Here is a 25,754-nt window from a genome sequence, read left to right as displayed (position 1 = left end):
TGGGTGTCTCCTACATCTGCCACTTTTACTGTATGATTATAATAATAATAATAATCCTGTGTAAATTTAGAGACCTATTCTGAATTGCATTGTGCTTTGTGTGTTCCTATCTTTCCTGTATACAGCCAAATTAAACTGTATCTTGATTGTACTTCTTCTCTGTGACTGTGGATCTGATGTCTCACTTTGGTATACTTTTACCAACACAGGTGAGCCGCAAAACCTGCAGCTCTTGTTTCACAGCCATCTCCCAAAAAGCCAAAGTGACGGCCAAAAAATTGTCCCTGGACAAGAATTGGGGGGAAAGGGTCCGAAAAAATAAAAATGCGTCAAGAGTGGTGGACTCTGCCAATATTGCAGTAAGTATAAATGCTCATATGTCATTAAGCAATATGATTTGTTTCACTTTTTATTAATATTGTGTGATAGGGCAAGGGCGTCATTTTACAAAAATAAGTTTAATCTGTCAGTGAATGAATTTGAGGTAGTCATAGATGGCATTGGTGTAATATTATTTTAATTTATTTGTCATTTGCTTGACATGCATGGAATAGACTTTCTTTTTGACCAGGTGCTCATGTACATTTGTTTACATATACAACCGGCTACATTGTAAACATAACCTTGCTTTAGTACCACACAGACAATGCATGTTACTGAAGTTTCTGTCTCTGCTAAAGGCAGATCACAGAATTCAGACCCAGAGTCACTATTAAAGACAGTCTTGCATGATTATGTAGGCTAAGTACTGTAGATAACATGCTCCCTTACACTACCACTACAAGCATGTGAATATTGCATTTCACGCTTATAGTGCTTTGCGCTGCTGTAATTTTAGAGAAAGTGCATGATGACGTGACAAAATAACTGAGGACATGCATGAAACCCATTCTGTGTGCAAAATATGTGTTGGTAAAAGCAAGGCCATATTCCAGATGTCCTTTTTCAAAGCCACAACTTAAAAAGCATTTGAATTACTACAGGGGAGATAGTAGGCTAATGTCACATTAAAAGAGAAAGGATTCAGCCATACCTACTGGAGTAGGACCAAGTCCAGATTCTGTAGAGCAGCTGGCTATTTTATGATTTTTAACTTTATGTTCATTGGTGGCCTTCCCAAATGAATGTTTCTGTTTGTCCCATAACCTACATTTTCCGTGGGGAGAGACAGGTAGACTATCTAAGGGGGGAGGAGAGTGTTTGGATCAGGTTGATATTTGGCCATAAAGAGGGAGTCCAGTCAAAATGTATTTTTCATATATGTATTATCATATTTTGTTTTGTGTGTGTCAAAAGCAGGGGTTCTCAAACGGTTAGAGCCAAGGACCATTTGTGTGGGAGAACAATTTCCAAGGACCCCCTCATAATTAAAACAATTAAGCATATGCTTGCTACCATTTGTATACTTTGATGCCATTTCTATTTTCTTGAAATTGTGTCCAGGTTCACTATTCCGTGTTTTCTAGCTGGTGTGTAACTGGGTCTTTAGTCAACTTTGGAATTTGAATCCCTTAATGATGTGGACTGACTCAAACATTCATCCATGTTCATCAGCTATCTTAATAGCAAATAAGCCAAGCTAAGCAGCAGGAAGAATGGTTCATCATGACCTGAGTGAAGTGATTTACAACAGATTAACTTGATTAGTCATAATCACAAAAAAAGTTAAATGTTAATGTTTTAATTTATTAGTGCATTTACAATCAAGATTGTATGTAGATTCTAGATCATTACATTGTCATTGATAGGCATTTCTTAATGATGAAGCACAACTTTCTCATTCAAAGCAAATCCACTTTGAGAACCACTGGGATAGATCACATATGTAATGTTTTTGTTTCTAAGGGGAAAAGCTGTTAAGTTTGATTATGGTAATACGCTGATTTCACGCAGCCGTTATTTTGAAATCGAAAGCGAGGCTCCGGTGGGAAGAAAACCGGAAGTGTCGCCTTTAATCACAGGAGAGTCGTGAATGCAATGGCGTATTGTTGTGTTTAATGATGTTGTGTCAATTCTAAAACTGTACATACATTTCTTTTATACTTTATACTATATACAGTGAAATTCATTTATAAATAAAATATTTTTTTTATATAATTCAGAAAGTAAAAAAAGAAGCAGGAATGAACTATACACATATCCTATATTGGATATTAACATCCAATAGTGTAAATCGCGGCAGCAGCTTCAGGTTGGTAATCCAAAGGCATTGTTGTTTATCTTTACTTCCGGGGTTTTTCCCACCGGAGCCTCACTTTCGATTTCAAAATGGCGGCTGCGTGAAATCAGCGTATTGTGTATATTAGAAACAGTAGCACTAATGTATTTAATGCCTTTTTTTCAATAGGGTGGAAAATAATGCAGTGGACTGGGAATAACTAATGTTTGCTGTCTGCATTTTTACAGGTGAAAAAACTAAGTGCAGTGGGCTATGTCCCAATTCTATTTTTTGCCAAAAAGGATAAGGCCTCTGGAAAGTGGGCGGCCGATGTGGTGACCGATCTGCCACCCACTGAAGAAAACCTAAAAATTGTGGCCTCCATGAGAAAGGCCTACAATTTTATATTGATCAAAGAAGGTAGGATTTGTGTAATTTAAGTCATGGCAGTTTTAAACTGTTTTTTTTCATGATGGGGAAATATTGAAAATTAACATACACATACAATATTGTAGGGAACTCCACAACAACATTGCCAGAGCCTCAGCCCCAGCATCAGGCCCAGCCAGAACCCCAGCATCAGGCCCAGCCAGAACCCCAGCATCAGGACCAGCCAGAGCCCCAGCATCAGGCCCAGCCAGAACCCCAGCATCAGGCCCAGCTCGAGCCCCAGCATCAGGCCCAGCCAGAACCCCAGCATCAGGCCCAGCCAGAGCCCCAGCATCAGGCCCAGCCAGAACCCCAGCATCAGGACCAGCCAGAGCCCCAGCATCAGGCCCAGCCAGAACCCCAGCATCAGGCCCAGCCAGAGCCCCAGCATCAGGCCCAGCCAGAACCCCAGCATCAGGACCAGCCAGAACCCCAGCATCAGGCCCAGCCAGAGCCCCAGCATCAGGCCCAGCCAGAGCCCCAGCATCAGGCCCAGCCAGAGCCCCAGCATCAGGCCCAGCTCCAGCATCAGGCCCAGCCCAAAACCCAGCATCAGGCCCAGGAAAAGGAGACATTTTATCTTTTAGATTTATACCCTGTCTCTCTCCCTGTGAAGGAACAACGCCCCCCACCAAAAAAAAGAAGAAAGTGTAAGTGAACTTTGGTCTTAGCACACTATGTATGAATTTCCCCTTTTTGTAATCATGATTCATGAAATACAGAAATCTTCAGGTGAATTTAAGTCCAATCGATTAGTTAATAGTGAGTAATTTTTAGTGGCCAGCCTGATACACAAAGGAATTTGTCCTTGCATACATACCTTTCAGTACTGAACACACACTCTAGGAGTAGAGTAATGAGCAATACACACATAAGTAGAGATGAATACAAATACACACACACATATCACACACATCAGTGGGCAGCCCAGATAGCTTATTCCCCACGTACCACTGTTCACAAGTCTGCTTCAGTAACCTTTCGACTAGGCAGTAGGATAATTAGGTTACATTTCGGCTATGAAGTCACTGAATTTGATGGCTAAAGGGCCGTTCATTCCAGGAACAATAACTATATACGTATAACCATAACGATAAAAGCCTCCAGACTGACCAAGGATATGCAAAGTCTCACCTTGTGTTAATAAATATGGCTAAAATTTGATGGGTTCTTATTGGCTGTTAGCTTTTTATCGTTCTCAAAATCGCTTTAAAAGTGATTCCCAACAATATTGTTCTCCATGTCATTATCGTTATAGTTTATCATATTAACGAGAACTATATATTTCTTAAAGTTATCGTTCTTGGTGTGAATGGCCTTTAATATATGTATTCTTTAGTTATTTAGCTGTTTTTTCTGACGTTTTCAAAGTTCAAGGACAATGGTTACTGTTGTTCCCCAGGTTTTGTGAAACTTATTTAAGAATTTGTTTGTTTCATTTTAATTTTTTTTTGTCATTTATGGTTAATTATTATTATTATTATTATTATTTGTCATTTAAGGTTGCCGGAAATGTAGTAGACAACAAGTTTTCCGATATGAATCCATAACAGGAAGAAGGATACATAAGGTAAGTTTAGAAATATATTTTTCACTAGGCTGTCTGATCATCTCTCCATTGTATGTGGCTTATCTGGCATTTCACATATCACAAAATACTGACCATTGAAGCAAGTGGTAATTTGAGCCCATTTAAGGGTATTTTAGAGTAACTGCTGTGCTTTTTACATTATCTTCATATTTTAAACAGACTTAGACAAGTCTTGAGTTGGAAAAACATATTTTTAATGAGTCCGTTTTTATAGTAGACATCGTCATTGCAATTGACCGTTCACAAAGACCCGCCTCCCTTAGTTATTGTTGCTATGCCCGACAAGCTATGTTCCTACTCAGTGAAAAATACATTGTGGAGCAGAGAGGAGACTGACAACACGCTGACAGACAGGACAGACCAGCTTACTTTTCAGTTACTTTTGATATTAAACAAAGTCTCGCCTTTCAAATTTGGTCAAATGTAAACAGTAAATAACGTTTTGTGGTTCTTTAATGTGTCTGTCAGATTGCTGTAGAGCATCAGTTAAAGCTTCTTGTGAACCGATCATCTCTTCCTTCTAGTTCAGTTATAGCATCAATTAAACATGAATGAACAAAAGAAGGAATGTTGTTTTAACCGCAGAAAAGCATCAGTACACTCCGTTTCTCAAGTTCAAATCCTGGCATGTTAATCTACTATCTCTCCTGACGGTGCTGTCAGGCAAAATGGTGGATGGCGAAATATGATTGGTCAGATCGCCTGTCAATCAAGCGCTGTTTGGGTCAATTGGACATTAACAACAAGGCAAAGCTAATGTAACAAAACAGAGCCACACCGGACAATATTTTTATGACATAATTATTAGCCGTCTAAAGCTCCAATATTATTAATACTGAATTAAATCTTTTTTTTTTTTTTTATAATTAGCATATGAATTCAGAATACTTTCAAACATACAGTATATACATTCAACACAATGTGATGATCCTGAGAAATGATAGGCTATTGCGAATCCCATGAGGTAAATAAATTCATATTCCTTATCCTTCTATTTTATGCAGGGTTGGAATTTAATGACGGCCCTACTGAAGGCAAAGTGGCCTTGTCACAAAAGTTATGACATTATAAACCTGATTATTATATGTATGTGTCTTTCTGTAGGGAAAAGAAGAAGTTAAGGTCAAATGGTTACCTTGCTCTGCATGGTAAGTACTGCTTTATATTGGTTAAAATTGCCTTTATACATCTCCTTTCTGTTTCCACTTTTAACCTTCTCATAGGTGGTGGATAAAGGTTGGAATGTATATTGTAGCACACAAAAGTTTGAATGTACAGGCGGTCTCAAAGTTTTGCAACCAACAAGCAGCGTTGAGAGAATTGTCATGTCCACTAGGTTTTAAAGGGTTAGTTCACCCAAAAATCAAAATGATCTCAGTTTTTACTCACCCGCGTGTTGTTCTTACCCCGTAAGACTTCCATTTATCATCGCATCACAAAATATTATATTTATGATGGAATCTGAGCGCTGGATAAGTTCCCCATTGACTTCCAAGGGGCTTAACTTTGCTCGATCAGAAAACGTATTAAGACATCGTTTAAAATAGTCCAAATGACTCCAGTCGCTCAACCATCCATTTATCAAGCGACGAGAATACTTTTCCTCGCCAAAAACAAACAAAAATTACGAATTTATTCCAATATCCATTTACTCGTGTTCTGCTTCAAAGCTGTTTACGTAGTCTAACTGCGCAGAGATTTGACGTTCTACGTCACCACGCAGGCTCACTATTGGCCAACGCAGGAACCCAGTAGAACCCAGAAGCTTGTGCAGATAGACAACGTAAACAGCTTAGTTGAATCGAGCAAGTTTAAGCCCCTTGGAAGTCAATGGAAGACTTATCCAGCGCTCAGATTCCATCATAAATATAATATTTTGTGATGCGATGATAAATGGAGGTCTTACAGGGTTAGAACAACACGCGGGTAAGTAAATACTGAGATCATTTTGATTTTTGGGTGAACTAACCCTTTAAGTCCAGAGTCAATGCAGCCTTCTACCAGGAGATTTTAGAGGATGGTTGCATCTGCTGACAAGCTTTATGTACATGTTGATTACCTTTTCCACCAGGACTCTGCTCTTGCTACAGTGCCAAAACTGCTTGTTACTGGTTTGCTTAGCATGGTATTGCTGTGCTTAACTCATCTCACCTTAACACCATAGAGAGAACAATGATAGATACCAAACCCAACATTACAGACAATCTCAAAGTCACTATCAAAGCAACCTGGCCTTCCATAACACCTCAGCAATGCCATACACTGATGGCCTCCATGCCACACCACACTGATGCAGTAATTTGTGCAAAAGCAGCCAGACCAAGTATAGAGTCAGATTCGTTCGTTTATTTTCAAAAGGTCAACATATCTGTATTCCTCTTTATTCTTATATTTTGAGATGATGATTTTTGGTTTTCATGAGCTGTAAGCTTTAATCATATAAAAAATGGCTTGAAATATTGCACAATACTGTCATTTTGGAGACCCACCTGTATTTTAATTAGACTATTGGTTACACTGTTGGTATAGGATGGATTAAATACAGTGTCAAATATTGTCTACAGGATTTAGCCACTTGCTCTTTTCAGTACCATACCTGATGCCATGAATAATTGCCCCTGTGTGATTCTATGTAGGAAGTAGACATTCACCAATTTATTGGCAGAACATCAGTATCGACCAAGATCATCCATGTTGACTGTTATCGGCTATTGGCTTGTTTACTTTCAATGACTTTATCGATGAGAGTGGCTGATGTTTATGTTACATTGCATCAAGCACTATATATATGTATATGTTTGTATAAAAACAATGAAATACAAGAGCGTACAATATTTATGCTGTGAAACTATTATGTTAAAATGGCTCCTCTGTTTTTCACTGATTTTGTGTTACTGATACTTACAGTGGAAAAATCTGGGAGGAGACATGGGAGCCGGCCTTCAAGTTTTCACCATGTCCCAAGACTGCCGATGTGTGACTTCACTCAGACAGTAATTGTCGAGTTCGCCTTTACGGGCCATCCTGGTTTTGGATGTTACGATTTATGTATACAAAGTTAATAAATTAAGTGTTTTCTTTATCAAATGATTTTTGTTCAAATAAAAAGCAAAGTATACCTATATTTATGTTTATGTCTTTCCATTCATTTTGTGGGTTAGCCAATCACCTGAAATCTTCTTCAACGTGTCAAATGATATATTGCAATATGATGCACTCAAGGAAGGTGGGATATGTTTTCACTCATATTAATTGACACCCATTAAGAGACAGTTGATTCCACCAGCTAAACCATACATTTTTTAATAAAGGGTAGCTGAGGTAGGCAGGGGTGGAAAAACGAACAGGCTTACGAGGACAGAGGTCAAGAGGTTCCAGAAGCTTCTAAAAATGTGAAAGCATGGATTCTAATTCAGGAGGGTTTCTGAAGGCTTTTTTAAAAGGCAAGTCACATGAAACATGCTGCTGCACTGTTGTCTACCATTGACTTTAATGCACTGAATGTGTGTGTGTAAGTCTTCACTGTCCCCCGGATGAGAAAAAGCAGAAGACAATTATATGTGTTTTGTGTGTGTGTGTATGTATATATATATATATATATATATACTTTTACTTTTAATGTTATTATTCCAGTCTATAGGGACCAGGGAAGTTGGGTTTCTTTGTTGTTTATTTATGTTTAAAACTATAATGCTATCTTTTCAACATTTATTTAAATGTTATCATGGTATTAATTTATTTATTTTAATATTGTTTCGGTTTTATTATCGGTGAAATATTACAGTATGCTGTAATACAGAACATTACGATATGATACGAGCTAGACGCATTCAAAGGCCATATCCCACAATGCAATGCGGGAATTCATTCACAAAATCGGACAGCGATCAGCTGATATAATCATTGTTTTTGTCACCAACAACAACGTTGCTCAGCTTTGCTGCTCCAGTAAGTTATGCACCGTTTTTTTTTTTTGTTTGTTTGTTTTTAATCAGCTGAAGACTCCGGAAGTGACGTTGTATGTACCGTTCGGCGGATAAGAAGATAAAAAATACACAATGTTCGTAATATTATGTTTTTGTCTAACGTTGTATTTGTGGATTCAAACAATAAAGATAATAATAAAATACAGTTTCATGTATTTGTATGTATTGTACACACGTGCTCGGTTGGCCGGCGGCGGCAGACAGCAGAAACACAGGAGTCGAACATGTCCACCCACCCAGCCCGGAAAACTACAAGTGCACACACTTTGTAACAGCTTCTGTGACGCGTCTCTATTGGGAGTTGTAGTTTTTAAGTATATTGGTATATTTCTCATACTTATAAGTTATAAGTGTAAAATTTTGGATACACCCTGCCTGAGGTTTATTGGGATGGGAAACACACTGGTTTCCTCAGATTTTAAAAATTGAATCGTTAAATAGGTGAAAATAGCTTCTTTTTTGTTTTTGTTTTACCATATTTGACAGTTCTTACAGTGGGTAAAATTTGGTGACCATACCTACATGACAGCATAGGTCCAGAGCTTTTTATAACTGCTGGTCTTATGTTTTTATCACCTTCTGTTGCTAAATGACAAGCCTTTAAAGATGGACTGGGTTCAAGGTTTAGTATTTAAAGCAGGAGTAATGTATCCTCTTTAGACATGTTACTCTCCTGGTTGAGACCTTTCCAACAATGTGTTAGTCCTCTGACAACTTTTTAATTATTACATATCATGGTTTGCAGGGGAGCGTGCCTGTTCCTACAGCCCTGTGTTGCCAGAGCCCTATATTCCCACAGCCCTTTATTCCCACAGTTATGTTCCTATGTTCTATCATTTCCAAGGTTTTTTTTCTTTAACCTTAATCCTAACCTAACCTTAACAGCCCTATGTTCCATCATTTCCAAGGTTTTTTTCTTTAACCCTAACCCTAATCCTAACCATAACCCTAACAGCACTATGCTCCATCATTTCCAAGGTTTTTTTCTTTAACCCTAACCCTAATCCTAACCATAACCCTAACAGCACTATGCTCCATCATTTCCAAGGTTTTTTTCTTTAACCCTAACCCTAATTCTAACCACAACCCTAACCTGACCCTAACAGCACTATGTCCCATCATTTCCAAGGTTTTTTTCTTTAACCCTAATTCTAACCATAACCCTAACAGCACTATGTTCCATCATTGCCAAGGTTTTTTGATTTACTGTGAGTGTTTGCTCTAAATGATAACACCTAATTTCAACACAGGCCTTCCAGTCAAAGGTATTGTCCATATACACACCAAAGTGCCAATAGGAGCAGAGCTGATGGATTGGTTCATCGTTTATGACCTCTGATATCTGACCCATGTCATGACTCCTTCATCAGCTGGTTTTTGGTTGAATGAGATATGAGTTGTGTCTGTGTGCAGTAGGCTGAGGAAGAAGTGTGCTAAAAATGCCAAAACACATGTTGTATATGTACACTAACCCCTATTGATACTATTTAAAAAAAGTAATTAATTTAAAACAACTAATAATGCAGTGTGATTTTAAATCAAACTAAGTCCCACATGTGTGTAAACATAAATGTGTGAAAAAAAGTTTTCTTTTTTTCTTTAGTTTCTGCTATAAACATTCATCAACTACAAAATTTGAAAATGGGCTTTTTGGAATGCATGAAAAAAATAAAAAATAATATATATATATATATATATATATATATATATATGAAATGTAAGAGGGGCTGTGGAACATAAGAGGAAGCTCTCTTGTAAATGGGTTCAACGTAGTAATGCAGGCATAAACAGACATATGGGACTTGACTTCTTTTATTATCCGAGGTCATCTCGTGTAACACATGACAGTCATGCTCTCTTCATCTGCACACACACTTTTTCTGCGCACGTCCCTTTTTTTTACACACTAACTGCGCATGACAGCGCGCCAATTCTCCATAGAGTCTATACGTAATCATAACGTAAACATTGCAACACACATGAACAGCAAATCACATTACCAAATTTACATATAAAATAAATCTCAAAATAGTTGTTTTGTTTGTTTTTCACAACAGTACAAGTAAAAACAAATGCAAATTAGTCAAACAAGCCATTAGGCTGTATTTCTAAACACTCAATTGTAGGTTTTGTATAGTATTTATAACCCAAATCAAAGTGCTTTGGTCAGGAAATGTAGTTATTAAAGCAAATCTTTAAGTAATTCAACAACATTTTCCTATTAAACATCCAAACTGAAACAAACAAAATCAGAAAAAAATGATTTATGTGTCTATAATAACCACTACAGGGTCCATAATTAAGTCACATTTTCAAATTTTGTTTCAGTTTTTGCATTTGTTGAACCTCTATGTAGTTTCACTGCACATGAGAAGTAGCTGAACAAGTCCTGTCAAGGATGCTTTAAGAGACCATCTGTAGCAGGAGCTGATGCAATAGTCCAAATTCAGAAAAAAAATGGGTTTGTGTGTCCATGTAAAACTGTCTGAAAACTCAGATTAGCCACAGCAGATGACATCAGTGGAATTATGTTTATTATTATTATTACAATACACATATTTACACGTGAACATATGGAAATTTAACATGAACTAGATGTACCGCATGGCGGTACAAAATATGACCGCCGCTCAGGCCTGCACTGGCTTTCCACAAAAATAAATGACGTGGAGTAATTTGGCTGTATTGCGTGTTTATGTATATACCTAAAAAAAGTAGTAGTATGTGCATGTCTGTCTGTGTGTGTGTGTGTATGTGTGTGTGTTTGTGTATGTGTGTGTCTGTGTGTGTGTGTGTGTCTGTGCGTGTGTGTGTCTGTGCGTGTATGTATGCGTGCGTACATGTGTGTGCGCGTGTGTGTTTGTGTCTGTGCATGTGGATTTGTATGTGTGTGTATGGGTGTGTGTCTGTGCGTGTGGATGTCAGTGTGTGTGCATGCTTGCGTTTGTTTGTATTCCTGCATGTGTGTGTGTGACAGTATCATCCTAAACCAGCAACCCTTCGCTCAACAGCACCATCTACAGGCCGATGAGTGTACAGTCACTAAATGTGCACATAAATGAATTTATTTTATACCCCCCCCATGGATGAAATTCTACGAAACTTAGCATACCCCCAGAGGATGTCAAGTTAATCATACACATGAAATATGGTGCAGTTCTGAACATCTCCACTGAAGATAGGGGCGATTAAAGCAGAATAATATTGCATTTTCATTTTTTATGGGAGGGGCGCAAATCACAAATGAGTGATTATGGGCTAGGTTGATGTGGGCCCTTAAGAGCAACATACCATAAAAATTTCTTCATCCTCGGTGCCACGGTTCAGGTAGTTATTTAGGAAAAACTGCATTTTTTGGGTTTGGGGGGGGCCCAGCGCGGGGGGGGAGTGGCCCCCGGGGACCAAACGAAATTTTTCCGTAAAAGTATAGTGGGGCTACATGCCCACCAAAATGTCATGTTCCCCGGTGTTTCGCTGTCCCTGGTATCGTTGACGAAAAATTCAGTAGATTGACGAAAAAAAAAAAGAAAAAAAAAACTTTGACAATCCCTATATGACCGCTTTCGCTAGCTACGCTAGCGGCGGTCATATAGGGATTGTCAAAGTTTTTTTTCGTTTGGTCCCCGGGGGCCACTCCCCCCCCCGCGCTGTTCCACGTTCCACCTTCCTGCAAAATTTTCTGCAGTGTTTTGTTCTACCATAAACAGAAGAGGACTATTGGAAAAACAGTTAGTTAAATTAATTTCAGTTTCTATAACTACATTCAATATTATTGTTGTAATGTCACATGTAGATATAATGACCATTATTCAAGCATATCTAACTTACAAACAGTATTTCCTCCATGTTTATTTGACCGTGGTGGCTCCCCACGGCAACATTTCTGCTCCTCAGAAATAGGGCTGCATTGTTAGAGTGCATATCGGAGAATAGCGCTGACACATGCTTCACACCGCGAGCGGGCACAGGAGGAAAAAAAGAGACGCTGGATGATAAGCCAGTTGAGATTGTGTGTGTACGTCCTTGAGAACCTATAACTTGCGTTGTCAAAAAACTAAAAAGGAAACACTGACAAATATAATGGCGCTTTTCCACTGCTAGTACGGTACGTTTTGGTTCGATTCGGCCCGGTACAGTTCGGCTCGCTTTGCTTTTCCACTGCGTAGTACGACTGTGATCGACATGGCGCGTTTCGAGTTCAGTTTAGCTCAGTTGCTTTTCCACTGCACTAGTACCTCTTTAAGGACCGCGCCGCCTCTACCGATGATGTCATCGTAAACGCGACACATTACAAACGCACAACACAGGATCATTGAAGCCTATCGAGGGGATTATATTCTTGATTTCGGCATGTGGATGTTTATAACTGCAAGACGGAACAACGTGTTTCAAATGAGGCGGATGGCAGCAAAACAAAATACTGCTAAATAAAGTAAGTAGTTTAAAATAGCGGTGGCTGTTACTGGCTATTTTAATGGTGTCTCGTGTCGCAAATACAGTGACTCTGGTAGTGACGATTCTTTCTGACCAACCAGTGATCTGCAGTGTGTTCACGTCATGTTTAGTACCAGTTTGGCACGCTTGGAACCTCAACAGACCAGGTACCATTTAAAGCGAGCCGTACTGTCCCGTTCCATGCAGTGAAAATGTGCCACAAGCGTCCTGTACTGAACCGATCCGTACCGTTATCTGCAGTGGAAACGCGTCAAAGCGCGCCGTAGAAAACTGAACCGTACCGTACTATGCAGTGGAAAAGAGCCATAAGAAATCAAGACAAAGGAGCTCCTCAAAATCCGTCGTCTGACAGTTCAGAATCACTGTCGTATCCATCCCAATCATTCTGGAAGTCCACACTTGTTCCAGTCAAAACTTGAGCATAACAGTCTCTAGCATGCTTCATCATTCTGGTGACTTCTTGCTTTTTTCTCAAAGTTAAGCTGAGGAAACCCTTAACCCCTTCTTCATTTAGAGCCCACAGCTCACCTTATGGGAGTAAAACAAAAAATTATCAAAAAATAAAAAATACAATGTACAGTATAGTATTACACGTTTACAACACATTACTTAAATACGTACTTTTCAGTGCCTCACTGGAAAGCTGGCATGACATCTCCTTGAGTGTGTCTGCACGAGTGGAAAGAGATTTCCAATGCTTTGCCATCTCAGAAAGGACAATCTTCTTCTCCTCCTCAAGTCTCCTTATTGCCATCACAAGATCAAATGCCTTCCTCTTGGTTTTCAAATCTACAGTGTCTGGGATACAGTTGTGGAACATAAGTCAATTGTGTTTCTGAGACAATTTGGGAAAAGGAATACATTTTTTTTGCTACTATGCATATCGTACAAAATTGTCAACAGATTTCTGTACATACCACCATGTGAAAGTTGCCATGGCCAAACTGTCTCGTCAGAGAGAATGTTGTCAAAGACGATTCTTTCTGTATCTGGAACCATACTGTTGTATTTTTCAACAACAGAGCTAAGAATGGCCTTCTCCTCTCTAATTTTGCGCCGAATCCGGGCCCGACCTTTGCTGCCATCGGTGTCTTTGTAAAGGTGCTGGGACCTTCTTTTAATGCTGGCCACTAGCACCTCCATTCGACTGGTCACCGCATCAAGATCGGCATTCTGTTGGGATGTTGTTGCTGAGAAGAAAAGAAGTGTAAACATTTCACTTACATTATTATGGCAGTAACTAAAATGAGCTAAGTCTCAATGTAACACTGAATGTCATAACGATTATCCTTTGTAAAAAAAAAATCTCCTTGAGGAAGGACAGGTGAGTCTCAATAATAATTTCATATGTCTTTGCGTGTATAAGAAGTATGGGTAACACTTTATTTTGATAGTCCACTTTAGATATTCTACTAACTATAAGTAACTCTGCAACTACAAGTCAACTAACTGTCATTAGAGTATTAGTAGAGTGTCTGCTTAATATCTGCTAACACTTTGTTTCGTTGGTCCCCTAACAGACATTCCACTGACTATAAATTACTTGGCAACTACAACTCAACTTATTCTCCTAACCCGAACCCTAACACTTCACCATAACCTACAGACTACCGACTGTCTACTACAGTCTACTAATACTCTAATGAGAGTAAGTTGACATGTAGTTGAAAAGTTACTTATAGTTAGTAGAATGTCTAAAGTGGACTATCGAAATAAAATGTAATAAGTATGTAAGAGAGTACACCAAAGAAAATGACAACGTAGCCAAGATGGGATCCGCTAACAGCAAGAAATGTCCGATGTTCCAACTTATGGACTGTGCACTATTCAAGTATTTTCAGGGCACTGTGTTTTGACATGATTTCCAGTGTGTACATACTAAAATTAGTGTATGTATGATTTAATTTTAAAACAGTAATTACTTGCAGAAGAATGTCTCCCATTATTATGCAGAACTGAGACATTTAAGCATGTAAACTCTCACCTTCTGCCCACTCCTTAATATCAGTGACCCAGCCCTCAACTTCAACCTGTGTCACTGCCAGTTGCGTTCTCATGCTTTCCAGGTCTAGACATTGGCTTTCCAGGCGTTTTGTGGCCTTCAAATAAACAAAAAAAAAGGAAACGAAAGAAGAAAAATGTTATACCTACAAAAATATACAATAGAAGGTATTTACAATAAAAGAAAATAACAATATTCATCTCTACCTTCTGATATCGGCAGGCAAGTGAGGAAGCCAAGTTTTTAAACTTTTGCTGATTCCAGCGCATTGCCATCAGTGTGAGCATGTCTGTACGTCCTGGAAAAAAGAAAAAAAAATACACTAATCTGTGTTGTACCACATGTCCCTCACTGGCTACAATTTTCTTGTAGCACTTTCAATCTAAGTAGTGCAGTGTGTGGTTACCTTACCTGCTTTGGACATGTGTTTTGTGGTCACAGCAATCCTAGAGAGGAAGGCGTTACACTGCTCAACCTCCTCCCCAAGTGTCAATCCGGCCCCTTGCTGGTAAGCTCCACTCCATTTAACCTATTAAAGGAAATACTTAAAAGCTGCCAGCATATCTTTGCAGGTGTTCAGGGACAGTCAATGACATAGTAATGTTTTCTTACCTCACATTTAAAATCATGGGCTTTGGCATGAAACACTGAGAGGAATGGTTTCATGCCAAGAAGGTGCTGGAGCTCCGGGCAGCTTTTTGCCACTTTGTTGAGGTAGGGCCAGTACTTGCAGGTCACATCCATGGCAAAAAAGCTTATTGGCTTATTTGCCAGCTTGTTCTGCAGGTAGAGGGGATAAGCAAAGATTTCCCCCCTAAACATGTTGAGAGCACCGAGAAAAACTCCATGACGACAGACCGCAAGCTCAAGTCCCTCCTCATCAATTTTACTTGAGGATCTTGAGGATGTTTCCCTGGCAGCTGACCACGCCCCTCCACAGACACCTCTTCCAGAGACCTACAACATGGAAAAAGGTTGATATAGTCAGGACTCACCCAAGCAATGTCCATTGTAAAATGTTATTGGTGGTGTTTTTAGAAATATTATACAACAAGTTTACATGGTTGGTGGTCGAATGGATGTAATCCACAAATCTCTCTACTTCTTCATCTTTTGCAATGAAGATGTCTTTAAACAAGGCTTGTTCTTCAGATCTAAATGAAAGAAAGGTACACATTGAACTTCAATATGACACAGCAAACACAACACTGCAAATTACACAAATTTCGTAAGTACCTTGCTGCATTCTTAAAGCGGTAGTGCTTGCGATTTCCATCCACAGAAACAGCAAGCATGTCTGGGGTGCATGCAGGACAGACAAAATAATCCTCTCTGCAGATCTTCTCCACCTCAAATCTAACAGCCTCCCACTCCAAAAAGCTTTTTCTGAAGCTGTCTGCTGTGATCTTCCCAGTCTGTTTCAGAAGAGTAAAACATGTCAACATAATTCACAGTATTTTATCAAAACATGATGCTCAACATTGATACATTTAATTTTTTTTTTACTATTTTCATTGCTTCTCCTGGTGGATATTAAAAAAGTGAACTTGCATTGAAGAAAAAAGTGAGGGAAATAAAATTATGTCCAGTGCATGCTGCTGTACAAATGCATAAACTATATAGACTAAAAGCATTGGGACACCTGGGGCCTTATTACAGAAACGTCCTAACTCTGTTAAATCATAACAACCATCCATCTATCAACTAAAGTTAATAAGGTCAAAGGTGATGTCAAATCCTCCAGCATCAAGCCTCCACAGGCAGCCGCTCAGCCCAGTGCATCATGGGAAATCTTTTGGCTCTTTGTATGTCATGGACAGAAAACATCATGACCAAAGTTTGGTTTTCGATTTTTTACTGAATGGTACTTTTTACAAAGACTTTGGATCTTAGATAATGTTCTATCAATGTATCGAGTATAGCTAAATTACTGATTTGATATTATCAACATGCTCCAATTACAATAATCAATGTGTTCATAATTGTCATTCTGCGATACACGTCAATACTAGTACTAGTTGTTAGTGATTCCCACCACTAATACTCACACGGCCAAAGCGGACAGTTCGTTGATCAAGCATTCTTAAAAACGCTTGGCAGGACAGTCCTGGTGCTGCCATCTTCAACTCTACATATGAACAAAACACATCTGTAGCGTACACTGTGGAAAAGTGAAGGGTAGCCGGCCAGTAGTCATTGCGGACCAAGTCATCCACTCCAGCGCTCCAAGTGGCTTTGCATGCCTCGCATTTCATCTCAGGCATACTGAGATCATATCTTCCTGGAAAAATAAAGAACACATTGTATTATGCATAAATCTGACAAATGCACTGGGAACAAAAGGGTCCCCCCCGCATGTCCCGACACAAAAGACTGCAGTGCGTGACAGGTTTTGAAAGCTCTATGCAGGACTGGCCGGGATGAGACAGGTGTATTTGCTGGTGCGGGAGGAACAGATAATTCACTGCACTTCCGCAAATGAAATGTGCGTAAAACAACATATACAAATGAGAAAGTAGAGTATGTAATTATAGTTCAGCTGGTTGTTCTGTTAGGCAGCAATTAAAAAAGGGGTTTAAGCAGCCTACTGACAGTGTTGTTTACGTGGTTTCAATTCTTTCCAGCTGTTCTATTGTTGAAGCTTGAAATTGAAAGCATGACAGAAGAAGATGTCACCACTGGGCTACTTCAGATGTTTGTGAATATCTAAATAAACTTTGCCCAGAATGTGATATGGACGCTACAGCCACTTGATCTGAATGTTCCCTCAAGTTCATTTTATTCTTACCATTCATTGTAACCACAGCAACAACTTTTCCTGTGTTGACACTCAACGATCCCGTAGCACAACTACATATTTTCTCGGCATCTCCAATGGCAAAATACACACTGAAAGACACATCATATGCAGGGATTAAAGACATGTATCATCCTATGTACTAACTGGGAATTATTCTATTATCATTAAAAAAAAATCAATGATTTGAAAAGCAAAAAGATAGAAGGTCATTACTTGTGTTTCAGAGAAAGTACTCAAAAGATTCCTATGAAGCCTATTATACTGTGAAGTTATTTAAATAAACTGAGAATGAGACTAGGGCTGAGTATTATAACTGTGCTTTTTCTGACAGATAAAGCGATTACCATTTCCAATATGATTTTTGAATGTGAATGATTCAGTTCAATATTCCAAATGTCTCTTTAATCTCCGACTGAAGTTCACCAATCAGAATTGTTGGACCCTTCATGCACTACACACACCCACCAACCAGAAGTGGCACAGTCAAGGAGGATGAAGTGAATATAAAAGTCAAATGTCACAAATGTACCTATGCATGATTATTTGCAGATTATTATCATTAGGCAGTTGCGTTGGATCATATTGCAATTACAATTGCAAAAATTGTGCAGCGCTAAATGGTACACAAAAAAAAAAGAAATACAGCTTACCACACTGGGAAAGAGCCCTCTCCACGACACAGGTTGTTGGAGGCAATGGCTGAAAGAATCCAGCTATTGTTGCATCCCTGTTGTGGAACACGTGGTTTCGGTGTATACTGACATCACAATCAGCACAGAAGAAGGGTTGTGGTCGGCAGTCACGACAACGGACAGCAGCTGGACTGCCACATTGTTGGCAGATCTGAGTTGTTGCATTTTGTTGTGCCACCATGGTATTCACCAGACAGGGTCTCTCCTTCTCCCACATGTCTGAGAGGAGACTTTTTCGAGTAGACCAGTCTGAGGAAGCTCGTGGTGGTGCTGGTGCCGTTTCCTGATCATCCAAGTCATCATCCTGTGAGTGGTTTAGCTCTTCAAGGAAAGTCTCTGTTAAAATAGTACATCATATTTAAAATCCATTTTCTACACCATCAAAGTGTGCAACATGTATGCTGTCAATTATTCTGTTGCAAAAATATGTAATTTACATTTTAATTATTAGAATCTATAAACAATAAACTAATAGAGACAAAATAAAGGACATACCAACAGTGTTATGTGGACAGTAGTTAGTTATCTCAACGCTGCTGTCCAACATTCTAGTATGAGCACCTGTCTTACGACTGTAGCGGTGACTAGCTGTAGCAGAAAATAAAACCCAAATCAACCTTACACCATTACAATTCCATAGATTCTGACAAGCTCATTTTATTTCACAGAATGATACAAATTTTTATTGGCCCAATGTCGTTGTCTATACCACTTTGGATGAGTATGTAATAAAATATCATACAAGACACATGACACATTCATGTATTCAATCCCAGTGGTAAAACAATCTATATCTCCATTTTAGATATATGTGGAAAACCACAGGAGTTCTCATTTAAGTATTATGACTGAAAAAAGAAAACTGACCCGTTTTATTTCGAGATGATCTTGGTTTGTCATAGACAACATTTCCATCACTGTCTCTCTTCAGCCACCTGACAGATTGATGGCTAGTAGATGGTGGAGCCTTCTGGACAGGTTGATGGCTGGTGGATGGTGTTGCCTCCTGCTCTCCCTGCATCTTATTGATGAAACCTTCCAAGTTCTGGAGTTCATAATTTAATTTAGAATGACCAACAAGCTCATCAAGCTCCTTAAGGACCTGATCGACATCGGAATCATTTGGTTCACTCATGGTGAACAAGGACAAACAAGACAACACACTGACAACACAACAATAAAAGGAAGGGGAGGGGTGTCTAGGGGAAGAGCAAAAGAGCAAGAACAACAGAGAAACAGAGAGACGGACAACAATTAACTAGACAAATGTGGCTCTTAAAAGTGCCTTTGTTTTTGCTTTGTAATGAAGCTGGAGTTAAAGTAAATGATGAAGGGACTAGGGGACCTGTTGAGAAGGGGAAGAATATAAATTCAAATTTGAAGATCAGGCTACATACTACTACATAAATACTGAATAACTAAAAGGTTTAATAATTTGAGAAAATGTTGATCTCTAGTTTGCCCATGCTTTGGGATGTGATGGGGTGTGGGTGCTTATAGTAAATATTAGGCCAGAATAGACTAATCTTGACACTGAAGGCTGGCTGATATTGATACCAACCATACAAAATGCCATTTTGGCTGATAACCAATACCATTTTATGATCTGTTTATGTTATTAATTATACTTTTGTACAAGGAAACACATTTTTTTAACTGGATCACTTCCTTTTCCCTGTGATTATTTTAATCAAAAACTTCCCTCAGCAGCCATAGTAGTTTAGAAAACTAGCTTTAATTAACACAGATTTAATTTTTTAATGTGCTTTTTTTATTTTCATGTCCATGCTTTCATTAGCACAGTTATAAGTTACACTACTATATGTATAAATGGGCACAGAACAGGGGGCAAAGAGCAACACAACCGCAAGAATCCCAACGCAGACATACATTACAGCTAACACTTAAGTTAAGTTACAGTATGTCTCATTATGCCTACCTAATTAATCACATTTAACACAATTAATTATTAAATAACTAGCAAATGGCTATTAGCTGGTTTTCTGTAGCAATCTTATATTCCCCTATGATCGTAGTCGTACCTTAAGTTAACGTTAAATGATTGTATGCGACAAAAATTAACTTGAATTTAATTAGCTAACGTTAATTTTGCTAGCCTGCACATTTGGTGCAGAAAACTGTATGTTTATAATGTCTTATTCTATCATAATCGTCCTAAGAAATGGCCACCTTACAAAACTAAAGTTTCTAAACACAACTTATTGTCCTGATTCAACAGTTTTAGATGTGTAAATGTAAGAATAATAGATCCATGTATATTAATGTACCGTACTTACCGAGAGGAAAATCGCAATGAACTTTGGGATAACCCGGTGACGTCAGCGTAATTGTTTTAAAGGACTTAATAATAAACAAAAAAATATATAAATAAACTGATTAATTGAACACAATCGTAGCATATTATATTTATTAAAATAAATAAAAAAATCCGATAAAAATCTGTTATCCAGCATGCTTTAGTTAAAGGAGTAAACTCACCGCTGAATGCGGTTGCACACCATGTGCGTTGTTAAACTCACCGCTGATGAACGCGCTAAACCTTTGACATCAGATTGCGAGGGTTTTTAAACATCAAAACCAGTTGGAGAGCCAGATAAAAATGATCGGGGGTCCGCCATTTGACTCGTCCTGGCATAATTTAGATCGATCATTAAATTGAGTGTTGTTAAACTCACCGCTGAATGCGGTTGCACACCATGTGCGTTGTTAAACTCACCGCTGATGAACGCGCTAAACCTTTGACATCAGATTGCGAGGGTTTTAAAACATCAAAAACCAGTTGGAGAGGCAGATACAAATTATCTGGGGGCCGCCATTTGACTCGCCCTGGCATAGATCGTTTTTTTGTAGCCTATTCATTTTTATTTTTGTAGTATAGTCTTGTTGTAATGGCAGACAACATGTTGTGGTGTGCTTACCCAAGACGTCAAATTTCAACGTTGAACGTCCCCGGTTCAATCTATAGGACTACCCTGCTCGTTGAAAAATGACGCCAAGGGTATACCCAGTGCGTTAAAAAATGACGCCAGGGTTCCTGGACCATGCGTCAGACATTTGACGTGTAGGGAGTGAGACTGTGTTGATTTGAAAATCTGAAATCTGAGGGTGCAGAAAAATCGAAATATTGAGAAAATCGCCTTTAAAGTTGTACATTTCTGTTGGCGATTATGCTGCATCCACTCACAAAAATAAATGTTTTATATATTTAAGGTGGGAAATTTACAAAATATCTTCATGAAACATGATCTTTACTTAATATCCTAATGAATTTTTGTCATAAAAGAAAAATCTATAATTTTGACCCATGCAATGTTTTGTTGGCTATTGCCACAAATATACCCGTGCGAATTAAGACTGGTTTTGTGATCCAGGGTCACATTTAATGAATAACAGGGGAGAAAAACTTTAGTAAGATAAATGCACCCAGGGTGTTATTAAAATGCGTGTAGTCTATGAAATGCTCAACCTTTGAACAATATAATATATTGTTCAAAGGTTGAGCATTTCATAGACTACACGCATTTTAATAACACCCTGTGTTTCGTTCGCACAATTTGCTTCATGTACTTTCCATCTAGTAATTCAGCACGTCACATAATAGATTACTTCACCCCACACAGACAACCAAACAACCACCTGATGTAACATTCAATGTGGTGAGAAAATTTGTATTTATCCTGGAATTCTTTGGGAAAAAAGGTTAGTAATTATGAAATAAGCGTGGATGAGCTAAGCTTACCAGAGCAAACGACCCCAGCATCTTCAGTATGATTAGTGTCTATTCCCCATCCAATGAATCTACAGTTCATCAATGTAGACTCTGATCCAGTACACACTAAATCAGAAATCCAGATTTGGCCGGATCCTTCTCCGAAGTGAGCACCCTTTGGTGCACTTAAAGCCTCTCCACATCCCAGCTCTCTACACACCACTGCAGCTTCAGACATATCCCAACCAACATCACGCACTGTTCCCCACTGACCATCATGAAGAACCTCCACTCTACCAGCACAGGAACTCTTACCTCCTGCTAATCGCACTGTTTCTGAAGGTAAAAAGGGCAGAGAAAGATAGAGAAAAAAGAAAAACAATTGTTGTACAATATTACTCAATGATTTTATGTCCATACTTGTATAGTTCATATCATTCACCTACCAGCACATACAACGCTCACATCGTTGTCATGGGAACAATTGTGTGAAGGTAACATTGGACAGAGAGCAAACTGATACTCGTCTCCTCTGCACTGAATCTCTTGTGTCCACATCTGAGCGTCTCCTTTGCCAAAAGCATCTTCTCCCAGCACCTGTACAGGAGCCCCACAGTCCAGCTCTCTACACACAACCTCTGCATCCTGCTGGTCAAAGGCAGCGTCACACACTGTGTACCAGGTGTTTCCATGAGGCAACTCTAGTCTTCCAGAACAGCGAGAACCTCCCACCAGCCTGATGCCTGAAATGATTATGATAACAAGCCATCTAAAATATCAAGACATTAAAAAAATCCCCAAAATAAAAAAGTAAAGAAAAGTTCAAGTATATTTTTAAGTATACACTGTAAAAAAAATCTGTAGAAATTACAGTATTACTGGCAGCTGCTTGCCAGTAACTTACTGTAGATTTAAATTGATGTTATTTACTGGCAACAGTTTGTTCAAAGTTAAATGAACATTAAACATTAACAAGTCTTTATCTTTACAGAATAAAACTAAAATAACAGCCTCATGCAAAGCATTCTGGGAACCAAAATCCCAGAAAAAAACAGAAAAAGGTTGATGAAGATTTCTGGTTCCCAGAATGCTTTGCATTAGATTGTTATTTTATAGTTTTATTCTGTAAAGACAAAGACTTGTTAATGTTTAATGTTCATTTAACTTTGAACAAACTGTTGCCAGTAAATAACATCAATTTAAATCTACAGTAAGTTACTGGCAAACAGCTGCATAACTACAGCAATTTTTTTTACAGTGTACTTTATCTAGAATACTAATATCGATGTACTAGTACAAAATTGTAAGTGTATTTCAATACTGCTTGGGACTAAATTGCAATTTTAAGTATTTTTCTGAGAAGTACATAAAAAGTAGACAGGAAGTATACTTTCTTATTTTTAGTAATAAAGAACTGTACTAATAGCACACTTGAATATATTACTTTTTCGCAAGGGAGACCATGGAGTGTTTTGCTTATAATGTTTCGTAAGTGAGAGATTTTTTTGCGGCAGAATTAAACTTGCTCAAAATTAAAAGCTGTTTTGAAATCTTCAACTTATTGTAAACTATTTAGAGTAATGTCAAGAACAAAGAGTGCTGTTGTTTCAGTCTAGAGTAACATTTGTGTCAGTACTGGTCCTTCATTTGGCACCCTAGGTGGTTGACTATAACAATATATTGTGTCACAATGTATCACAATACAAAAACAATATTTATCACCCATAGCGACAATGTATTGTACACGGCAACAGTAGGCTATAGTTCAGCCAAAATCAAAGTTTAGATTTATTTAATGTAGCATCAAATATGATTAACCCAGAAGTTCACACATTTGATCTAGCATGTTTATTAATTATTATTAATCAATTAAAAAATAAATAAATAATTTAATAAAATACAAAATTTTATATTTACAATATTTAAATTTTTATTATTTCTAAGATTTTAATGGTGTCACCGTTGCTCTGTGAATAGGGGAGAAAGGCCAAGTAAGCCTATTCAAGTAAATTCATTATGCTATACCGAATTTATCATCTTGCAGTACTTTTTGTTAAATATTTAGTCCATTTTGGCTTTGTTTAAAGTATTAGATTCAGTATTCAGTATTGTGTATCAAGCTGAATCGTCACATCAGTGTATTGTTACACCGCTATTGACTTGTCCAGCCCTGCATTTGGTGAGCTGTAATACTAATAGAACATCAGTTTTAATATTGTACATTAATTTATTTTTCAATTTCTGGTTTATTTTTAACATAAAGGTGAAAGTGTTTAACATTTAGAGTAAATTTTGTATATGAAATTAAACAAGAGAGTTTGCTGATTCAGGTCATGCATGCACTCTCATTAAACATGCATTAACCTGATCACAACATAAAACAAAATTTTGACTTCGAAATTTGTTACTGTCATGTAGATTTTTTATATTTGTACACAGTCTTGCAGCTTCTACTGTCACATCAAGATAGTGGTCATGTACAGTATGATTGATATAACATTGAGCCGATAGATCGGTTCTAATCAGTTAAACTGTGTTATAACACTTGTTGGTTTCCACTATTTATTAACTATGAACATTAATTTTAAAATCTAGTACATATTTTTAATAGAATAAATACATTTGATGTTGAAATCTAGACAGAAAACCAACCTAGCTGAACAGATCACCCCAACATCTTCACTGTGTCTACAGTCATGTTCACCCATTTCTAATTTTGAGCAATTGAATATTGAGGACTCTGATCCACTACATCTCACATTATCCATCCAGATTTGTCCTGATCCTGGTCCAAAGTGAGCAACACACATTGTTGAAGTACTGCCACATCCCAGCTCTCTACACACCACTGCAGTGTTTGTCAAACTCCAATAATCATGACACACTGTTCCCCACTCTCCTCTATAATAAACCTCCACTCTACCGGCACAGGAATTATTACCATTCACCAGCCTCACATTTCCTGCAGACAAGATACAGAATGATTTACTGTATATATAATGCACAGTGAGAAGACAAACAACAACAGACTTTAAGTCAGCAAAACAGATTAACAGAGAAAATAACCATGAAATAAATTAACATTTATATTAATTCAAATATTACACATACAAAAGTGGAACTTGTGTTATGACCATTTCCTAACTAACACAGAGTCAGTCACTACATTAACTCACACATAATGATCCTGTGTGTGTGTGTACGTACCAGCTGTGGCGAGTCTGATCAAAGATGACAAAAAATGAGTGTTAGATAGCTCTCCATCTTCACTGATCATACACTCTTCTTGATCAGCTCAGAAGTGAAAGGTTCAAGAGAGACAGAGACAGAAGGCTCTACAATCACCAAACAACAAGCCAATCAAAGTCACTTTTACCTTATTAGACAGAAGAGAGGAAATCATCAAACAGTTTCACTGACAAATCAGAAGACGTATTTATGATTCTCACCATATTTATTAAAAGCACGTCAACACTGATGAACAGGACTCCTCCTCCACCTTATAGAGACACTTAACTGGGGAGAAACATGCAAGATAGAGGGGAGACAGTCACTCATACAGGAAACTGATTTCAGAAAACATTCCAGTTTATTTACAGCATCAAAGCACAGCATTTGCAGATATACAAATACAAACACTGATAACTAACTGCTTCATGTTTCTCACTTTGGGTCCATGTTTAGAAATATTAGTTGGATACAAACAGAAATCAAATGTGCTGTTTTAAAGATTCTTTTTAACTACTATAATATATCCAGAAGTAGCCTATATGCTTGTCATACTCTTCAAGTGCACAGTAAATGTTATTTCACAAAAGAGTGTAAGGAAAAGAGAATTTTGTTTAAAAATATTATAATGATTTTAAAAAGACAAAAAAAAAAAAAAATATATATATATATATATATATATA

At 38.0% G+C, this 25,754-nt stretch overlaps 3 protein-coding genes and 1 long non-coding RNA gene across 5 annotated transcripts; 1 reads left to right on the top strand and 3 right to left on the bottom strand.

The window, feature by feature from the left end:
* The first annotated feature begins 3,116 nt into the window (after positions 1 to 3,116).
* LOC311080754 lies at positions 3,117 to 7,292 on the top strand. The gene is made up of 4 exons (XR_014605711.1): positions 3,117 to 3,237; positions 4,090 to 4,157; positions 5,283 to 5,326; positions 7,086 to 7,292. It is a non-coding gene; the product is annotated as an uncharacterized lncRNA (long non-coding RNA).
* A 4,530-nt stretch (positions 7,293 to 11,822) lies between these two features.
* LOC311080710 (uncharacterized protein) lies at positions 11,823 to 16,744 on the bottom strand. The gene is made up of 10 exons (XM_084110807.1): positions 16,670 to 16,744; positions 15,858 to 16,036; positions 15,682 to 15,775; positions 15,234 to 15,578; positions 15,033 to 15,150; positions 14,828 to 14,919; positions 14,604 to 14,718; positions 13,537 to 13,809; positions 13,241 to 13,417; positions 11,823 to 13,147 (listed from the first exon to the last, which is right to left on the bottom strand). Exons 1-10 carry the CDS (start codon positions 16,739 to 16,741, stop codon positions 12,951 to 12,953), a joined length of 1,662 nt encoding a protein of 553 aa, XP_083966933.1. The 5' UTR covers positions 16,742 to 16,744; the 3' UTR covers positions 11,823 to 12,950.
* A 27-nt stretch (positions 16,745 to 16,771) lies between these two features.
* LOC311080724 (uncharacterized protein) lies at positions 16,772 to 20,679 on the bottom strand. Of its 2 annotated transcripts, XM_084110836.1 has the most exons (5): positions 18,981 to 20,679; positions 18,609 to 18,701; positions 18,072 to 18,449; positions 17,410 to 17,510; positions 16,772 to 16,902 (listed from the first exon to the last, which is right to left on the bottom strand). In XM_084110836.1, exons 1-4 carry the CDS (start codon positions 19,246 to 19,248, stop codon positions 17,452 to 17,454), a joined length of 798 nt encoding a protein of 265 aa, XP_083966962.1. In that variant the 5' UTR covers positions 19,249 to 20,679; the 3' UTR covers positions 16,772 to 16,902; positions 17,410 to 17,451. The 2 variants fall into 2 exon arrangements, with proteins under 2 accessions (XP_083966962.1, XP_083966961.1); XM_084110835.1 differs by lacking the exons at positions 16,772 to 16,902; positions 17,410 to 17,510 and having other exon boundaries at positions 17,940 to 18,449.
* LOC311082211 (scavenger receptor cysteine-rich type 1 protein M130-like) lies at positions 19,450 to 24,551 on the bottom strand (the record flags this gene model as incomplete). Its single annotated transcript, XM_084112945.1, has 4 exons — positions 19,450 to 19,458; positions 21,971 to 22,179; positions 22,290 to 22,612; positions 24,496 to 24,551. 4 exons carry the CDS (start codon positions 24,549 to 24,551, stop codon positions 19,450 to 19,452), a joined length of 597 nt encoding a protein of 198 aa, XP_083969071.1.
* Positions 24,552 to 25,754: the final 1,203 nt, after the last annotated feature.

The sequence above is a fragment of the Abramis brama genome, assembly GCF_963993115.1.
Source record: "Abramis brama genome assembly, chromosome: 4".
Taxonomy (NCBI): Eukaryota; Metazoa; Chordata; class Actinopteri; order Cypriniformes; family Leuciscidae; genus Abramis; species Abramis brama.
Note: the sequence above shows the minus strand (reverse complement) of the source record. Positions and strands in the feature narration are given on the sequence as shown.